This window comes from Pelodiscus sinensis, unplaced genomic scaffold (assembly GCF_049634645.1).
Source record: "Pelodiscus sinensis isolate JC-2024 unplaced genomic scaffold, ASM4963464v1 ctg174, whole genome shotgun sequence".
NCBI lineage: Eukaryota > Metazoa > Chordata > Testudines > Trionychidae > Pelodiscus > Pelodiscus sinensis.
In genome coordinates this window covers 149,246-156,393 of record NW_027466019.1, presented here as the reverse complement: position 1 = coordinate 156,393, position 7,148 = coordinate 149,246, and the positions used below count along the sequence as shown (strand labels likewise).

The 7,148-nt window shown below is 67.9% G+C and overlaps 1 protein-coding gene across 1 annotated transcript in view; it reads left to right on the top strand.

The window, feature by feature from the left end:
• Positions 1 to 7,148, top strand: part of LOC142825977 (uncharacterized) — a 28,381-nt gene continuing 21,233 nt past the window's right edge. Inside the window, exons 1-2 of the mRNA XM_075918334.1 lie at positions 1 to 1,042; positions 4,494 to 6,211. Of these exons, the coding sequence (XP_075774449.1) occupies positions 4,853 to 6,211 (1,359 nt within the window). The 5' untranslated portion in view covers positions 1 to 1,042; positions 4,494 to 4,852. The remainder of the gene's footprint in view (positions 1,043 to 4,493; positions 6,212 to 7,148) is intronic.

Sequence of the window (7,148 nt, the reverse complement as noted above, 5' to 3'; positions counted from 1 at the left end):
CCCCCATCTCTTCCGTAGACCCCCTGTGATGCAGTGTCTGTACCTTGCTGGTCGCTGTGCTTGAGCTGTGGGTGACCCCTACTGGCTTCTGTCTGTGAGCACGGGCCAGCGGGGGGGAGGGGGGGGCCTTTGAGGGCCCCCATGACAGTGACCGAACCGGTCCTACCGGCTAAGGGAAGGGATGGAACAAAGGAAGGGAGTTGGGGGGAAGGGGCAGTCTTTGGCCGGACCCATGCAGGGGACAGACTAAGGAAGGGCTGGAGTCTAGGGGCCCAGGGACCCATCTCAAGGGGGCTGAGGCATCCTGGCCCTGGCTCCTGCAGACACGTCACGTCTGTGCTGGGCTGGATCCCAGAGGAGCAATAAACCCCCCGTTCTACTGGCTGGCGGAGCCTGTTCTTGCTGCTCCGGGGGGGCAGGATCGGGGGGACCCCGACGCGCCGTCACAGGGGTGTCGGGGTGCGATGCCCTGCACCCCGTGGGTGGAGCTTCCAGCAGCGAGTGACGAGCAGTAGAGGAAGGGGCTTAGGGCCAGGCGTGCTGGAGACAGAGCGAAGCGATTCCTGGGAGTCGTGGGGCGCTGCAGCACTCGGGCGGTGAGTCTGCACCCCGGGGACCGGCGGGGAGATGCCTGCGCCCAGAGGGCAGAGCTGGGGGGGCTGTGCAGAGGGAGGGGCCTGCCCGTGGGGAAAGCAACCAAGGCCCAGCTGAGTGCCCGGCTGGAAGAGAATGACCCGTCCAGGGGCCTGGATCCTGTCCCAGCGGGGAGCAGCCAGACGCCCCCTGGGAGTGTCTCAGGCTCTCAGACCGGAGGGGGGACTGGAGCCCCCAGAGAGACGCGGTGCCCGCCAGGCCACGCTCTGCCAGCAGCAGCTCGCCCAGGGCAGGGTCCAGCCTGGCAGAGCTGCGGTGGCTGAAGTTTGACCTGCAGATGAAGGAATTGGAGGTAGAGGACCGAGGGAAGGAGCACCAGGACCGAGAGAGGCAGCGGCAGCATGAACTGGCCATGGCGGAGCGGAGGAGCCGAGGGGCCCCGGCTGTGGTGAGTGGGGAGGGCCCCAGGGGGCCCGGGGCGGCCAGACGCTTGGAGAAGCTCGTGTTGGCCCAGTGTAAGGACGTGGGGGACATGGACGGGTCCTCAGCTCCTCTGAGCGGGCCTGTGAACTGCACCATCCCCCAGCTGGCCGGCTGCAGCAGCTCCCCCCCTTGCTGGGTCAGGAGGCCGCAGGGGGCTCAACCAGCTGGAGGATCTGCAGCCGGGTGACTATGAACGGGTCACAGGGGCCCTGCTGCACAAGTCCGGGCTGACCCCCGAGACGTTCAGGAAGAAGTTCCGGGGGGTGCAGAAGGAGCCACGGGAGACCTGTGTGGATCTGGCTCCCGCCTGGCGCAATCCTGCCACAAGTGGGAGCTCGGGGTCAGAGCCAGACCGCAGAGGAGCTGCTTAAGCTGATGATGCTGGAGCAGTTCTATGGAGCGTGTCTGCCCAGCCTGAGGCTCTGGCTCAAGGACCGGAGGCCAGAGAACCCCCCGGAGGCTGGGAAGCTGGTGGACGAGTTCACGGGCAGCCGGTCCGGGTGTGAACGGGAATCCCGGAGAGGGAGGGAATCGCGCAGAGACCGGTTCTCGGCTGAGCCACAGAGTCACCTACGGGGCGAGCCCAAGAGACAAGGACCAGCCACCTGCGCCCCAGAGAGACAGGCAGGGCCCGGGCGGAGCCGGCCCGAAGGGGCCCGCAGGACCTAACCTGCCATCGCTGCGGGCGAAGGGGCCACAAGAGGGCTCAGTGCACCAGGCCCCAGGACAGGTCCCAAGACCAGCGACTTTCGGGGCTTAACTGGCTGGGCTGGGGGAAGGGCAGGCTGCCCAGAGGAGGGGCCGGCAGGCAAACCCCAGCTCAGGGTGGGGGAGGTGGGTCAGGCCAACCCCTCCCAGAGACTCACGGCTCCAGAGGCAGGTCTCTCCGTGTACCGGGCGGGGCGGCCTGGCGGAGCGAGAGCCTCGGGCCCCTGCAGGTGGATGGCAGGGAGGTGACGGGCTACTGGGACACGGGGCGGAGGCAAACCCAAGAGACAAGGACCAGCCATCTGCGCCCCAGAGAACCAGCCAGGGCCTGGGCAGAGCCGGCACAAAAGGGGCCGCAGGACCTGACTTGCCAGCGCTACGGGCAAAAAGGCCACAAGAGGGCTCAGTGCACCAGGCCCCACAACTCGGGGTTAACTGGCTGGGCTGGGGGAAGGGCAGGCTGCCCAGAGGAGGGGCCGGCAGGCAAACCCCAGCTCAGGGTGGGGGGAGGATGCTCAGTGCCCCTCCCCTGGGAGGTCTGACCCTCGGGAGGTGGATTTCTCCGTGTACCGGGCGGGGGCAGTGCGGCCCCGGCAGGGCGAGAGCCTCGTGCCCCTGCAGGTGGGTGGCAGGGCGGTGACGGGCCACTGGGACACGGGGGCGGAGGTGACGCTGGTCCGGCCCGAGGTCGTAGCCCCAGACCACATGGTGCCCAACACTCGGCTGACCCTGAGGGGCATGGACGGGAGCCGTTTAAGGTGCCCGTAGCCTGGGTGCATCTGAAATGGGGGGCCAAGGGCCCCAAGGAAGTGGGGGGTCACCGGCACTTGCCTATGGAGGTGCTGGTGGGGGGGACCTAGAGGAGTAGCCAGACGGACCCCACAGGACCCTGGTGTGACGGCACGTTGGGGGTTCCCCGTCTCCTGCACCCCGAAATGGCACAAACAGACTGCACCAGCCAGTGGAATTGAGGGTGGTTTATTGCTCCTCCAGCACAGCGCAGCACAGATGTAATCTGGTCACAGGAACTGGGCTAGGATGCCTCAGGCCCCCTTGAGATGGGGGAGACTGGGCCCCTAAACTCCAGCTCCTTTCCCTAGGCTGTCTCATCCATGCCCTCCGACAGCCAGCAACCAACTCCCTAACTTCCAGCCCTGCCCCCCAGCCAAGGCAGCATTCACCTTCCTTTGTTCCTCTCCATGGGGGGTGTCTGGCCACTGGTTTGCATAGTGACTCATCCTGTTTTGCTGGGTCGTGGTCCCCACGGCAGCCAGTGGGGGTTCCCCCAGAGCCAGCAGCATAGAAACCAGCCAGGTACCCCCACTACGTCACACCTGGTCACCGCCCACAGCCAGAGCCAGCGAGGGGCTGGTGACCCTGACCCAAGGGAGGGCTCCCTGCAGGGGGCACAGGGCCCCATCCCAGCGGACACGGGGTCCAGCCAGGCTGGGACTCCGGACCTAGGCTGGGCCGGGAACAGGCCCCGATCCCTGCTCCAGCGGCTGAATTCCAGGCTGTGGTGTGGACAGACCCCTCCTTACAGATGCTGAGGGACCGGGCTGGCCTGGGTGCAGCTCAGCCCCTGGGGGGGGGGGGCCAGGAGAGGTTCCTATGGGAGCGGGGATTCCTGTGCCGGGAATGGCTCCCCCCCAAGGAAGGTGAGGGCATGGGGGGTCCAGCGGCAGCTGGTGGTGCCCCAAAAATAGCGCCCCTGGCTGCTGTATCTGGCCCATAACGTCCTGTTTGCGGGGCCCTGGGGGATCCGGCGCACCCAGCCGAGGCTGCTCCAGCACTTCTACTGGCCGGGGGTATTTGTGGCCGTGCAGTGGTCCTGCCAGGCCTGCGTCTCCCGCTGGAGGGCCGGGAAGGCCCAAGATGGGAGGAAGCTGCTCGGGGGCCTCTACCCCGTATAGAGGAGCGGTTCCGGAAGGCAGCAATGGAGATAGTGGGGCCTATCGGCCGGGCGACCTGGACGGGGAACAAATGCACCCTGGTGTCCGTGGATTTCGCTACCCACTGCCCCGGGGCCGTGGCTCTGCCCTCTAGCCAGGCAGACACGGGGGCAGACGCTGGCCCTTTTCAGCAGGGTGGGTTCCCCCAGGAGTCCTCAGGGAGCAGGGACCCCACTTCATGTTGTGGGAGGAGCACGGGGCCCGGCTCGCCTGGACCCCAGCGCTTGGCTCCCGGTCCAGCGGGCTGGTGGGAGGTTCCAGGGGACCCTGAAGCCAATGCTGGAGGCCTTTATGCACCGGCACCCGCAGGACTGGGACGAGTACCTGCCCCCCCTGCTGTCTGCACAGGGGGAGGCTCCCCGAGGGTCTGCCAGGCTCTCCCCGACGGAGCCAGGATACAGAGGGGAAAGGACCCCCTGGGCTTGCTGAGAGAGTTATGGGAGGAGGAGACCTGCCTGGATGGAGTGTCGGGGGTGGGGGACGTCCTGGCTTTTCGGGAAAGGCTTGCGGGACAGTGACCGGACTGGTCCTGCCGGCTAAGGGAAGGGACGGAAAAGGAAGTGAGCGTGCGGGGGAAGGGAGTCTTGGGCTGGACCCATGCAGGGGACAGACTAAGGAGGGGCTGGAATCGAGGGGCCCAGGGCCCCATCTCAAGGGGGCTGAGGGATCCTGGCCCTGGCTCCTGTAGACACGTCACGTCTGTGCTGGGCTGTGTCCGGGAGGAGAAATAAACCCCCCTGTTCTACCGGCCGGCAGAGCCTGTTCCTGCTGCTCCGGGGCTGCAGCGTCGGGGGAACCCAACACGTCACACTGAGCCTTTCGCTGTCGTCTCTGAAAAGTCGCGGAAGTGGGGAGAGATTCCAGGAGACGGGAAAAGGGCAAATCTAGCGCCCACCTACACGGAGGGAAAGAACAACCCAGGGAACTCCAGCCAGTCAGGGAAGAGAACGCAGCAGGTAATCCAGCCAGCGTGGATTTGGAAAGACCAATCGGATCGCTCTCTCTGCGAGGGTGACAAGGCCTGTGGCTAAGGGAGAAGCCGTGGGCGTGGGACACCTGGACTTTAGTGAGGCCATTGATACCGTCTGGCACGACCTTATCAGCCAACTAGGGAAATGCAGCCTAGATGGGGCTGTGTAAGGCGGGTGCCTAACCGGCTGGAGAACCGTGCTCGGGGAGTCGTTATTAACGGCTCCCAGTCCTGCTGGGAGGGCAGACAAGTGGGGATCCGCAGGGGTCTGCTGGGACCGGCTCTGGGCAGAGAGAGGACGCTTATTACGTTTGCAGATGATCCCAAGCTGGGGGCCACCTCATTAAGAGCAACAGGCCTGGCTGTCACACGGCTGCCGGGCCATTCCCGGAGCTGGTGTGTCCCTGGATTCCTGTGGGGCCGCCCAGCGGCTCTCGGACGAGCTGAGATCCAGACCGGGCTGGGAACGCGGCTGCTCGCTGGGGTCTGGGAGAACCTGCTCAGATTTGCTGAGATTGCTTTTCAGAATCTCTCAGCTGCTCCCCGCTGCCCGGCGCCCCCTGCTGGGCCCCACCCCGCTGCCCGGCGCCCCCTGCTGGACCCCACCCCGCTGCCCGGCGCCCCCTGCTGGGCCCCACCCCGCTGCCCGGCGCCCAGCGCCCCCTGCTGGATCCCACCCCGCTGCCTGGCGCCCGGCGCCCTCTGCTGGGCCCCACCCCGCTGCCCGGCACCCCCTGCTGGGCCCCACCCTGCTCCCTGCCGCCCGGCGCCCCCTGTTGGGCCCCACCCTGCTCCCTGCCACCCGGCGCCCCCTGCTGGACCCCACCCCGCTGCCTGGCGCCCGGCGCCCCCTGCTGGGCCCCACCCCGCTGCCCGGCGCCCGGCGCCCCCTGCTGGACCCCACCCCGCTGCCCGGCGCCCCCTGCTGGGCCCCACCCCGCTGCCTGGCGCCCGGCGCCCCCTGCTGGGCCCCACCCCGCTGCCTGGCGCCCGGCGCCCCCTGCTGGACCCCACCCCGCTGCCCGGCGCCCCCTGCTGGGCCCCACCCCGCTGCCCGGCACCCCCTGCTGGGCCCCACCCTGCTCCCTGCCGCCCGGCGCCCCCTGCTGGGCCCCACCCTGCTCCCTGCCGCCCGGCGCCCCCTGTTGGGCCCCACCCCGCTGCCCGGCGCCCCCTGCTGGGCCCCACCCCGCTGCCCGGCGCCCCCTGCTGGGCCCCACCCTGCTCCCTGCTGCCCGGCGCCCCCTGTTGGGCCCCACCCTGCTCCCTGCCACCCGGCGCCCCCTGCTGGGCCCCACCCTGCTCCCTGCCGCCCGGCGCCCCCTGCTGGGCCCCACCCCGCTGCCTGGCACCCCCTGCTGGGCCCCACCCTGCTCCCTGCCGCCCAGCGCCCCCTGTTGGGCCCCACCCCGCTGCCCGGCGCCCCCTGCTGGGCCCCACCCCGCTGCCTGGCGCCCGGCACCCCCTGCTGGGCCCCACCCCGCCGCCCGGCGCCCCCTGCTGGGCCCCACCCTGCTCCCTGCCACCCGGCGCCCCCTGCTGGGCCCCACCCTGCTCCCTGCCGCCCGGCACCCGCTGCTGGGCCCCAGCCCGCTGCCCGGCGCCCCCTGCTGGGCCCCAGCCCGCTGCCCGGCACCCCCTGCTGGGCCCCACCCTGCTCCCTGCCGCCCGGCCCCCCCTGCTGGGCCCCACCCTGCTCCCTGCCGCCCGGCGCCCCGTACTGGGTCCCACCCTGCTCCGTACCACCCGGCGCCCCCTGCTGGGCCCCACCCTGCTCCCTGCCGCCCGGCGCCCCCTGCTGGGCCCCACCCTGCTCCCTGCCACCTGGCACCCCCTGCTGGGCCCCACCCTGCTCCCTGCTGCCTGGTACCCCCTGCTGGGCCCCACCCTGCTCCCTGCTGCCCAGTGCCTCCTGTCATGGATTTAGGGGGAGGCTCCAGGCCCTGCCCTCCCATCTGCAGGCAGACATGACTCTCAGGAGGCAGGTAGGACAGAAAGTGTATTGGTTCCCAGGTACACAGCGTAGCGCGGGATCGATGTTAGTGCAGGAGCCAGGAGCAGCCAGTCCTATTCCTCTCTGCACCGTCCTTTGTGGGTGATGAATCTGAGGAACTGTCCCGGATTGAAGTGTCATTAGAGGAGCTTTTGGAACAAATAGAAAAACTTAATGTTAACAAATCTCCAGGACCGGATGGCATTCATCCAAGGGTTCTAAAAGAACTCAAATGGGAAATTGCTGAGCTCTTATCTGTGGTTTGTAACCTATCCTTTAAATCGGCTTCCGTACCTAATGACTGGAAGGTAGCCAACGTGACACCAATATTTAAAAAGGGCTCTAGAGGCGATCCTGGCAATTACAGACCGGTAAGTCTAACTTCAGTACCGGGCAAATTAGTCGAAACAATAGTAAAGAATAAAATTGTGAAGCATGTAGAAGAACA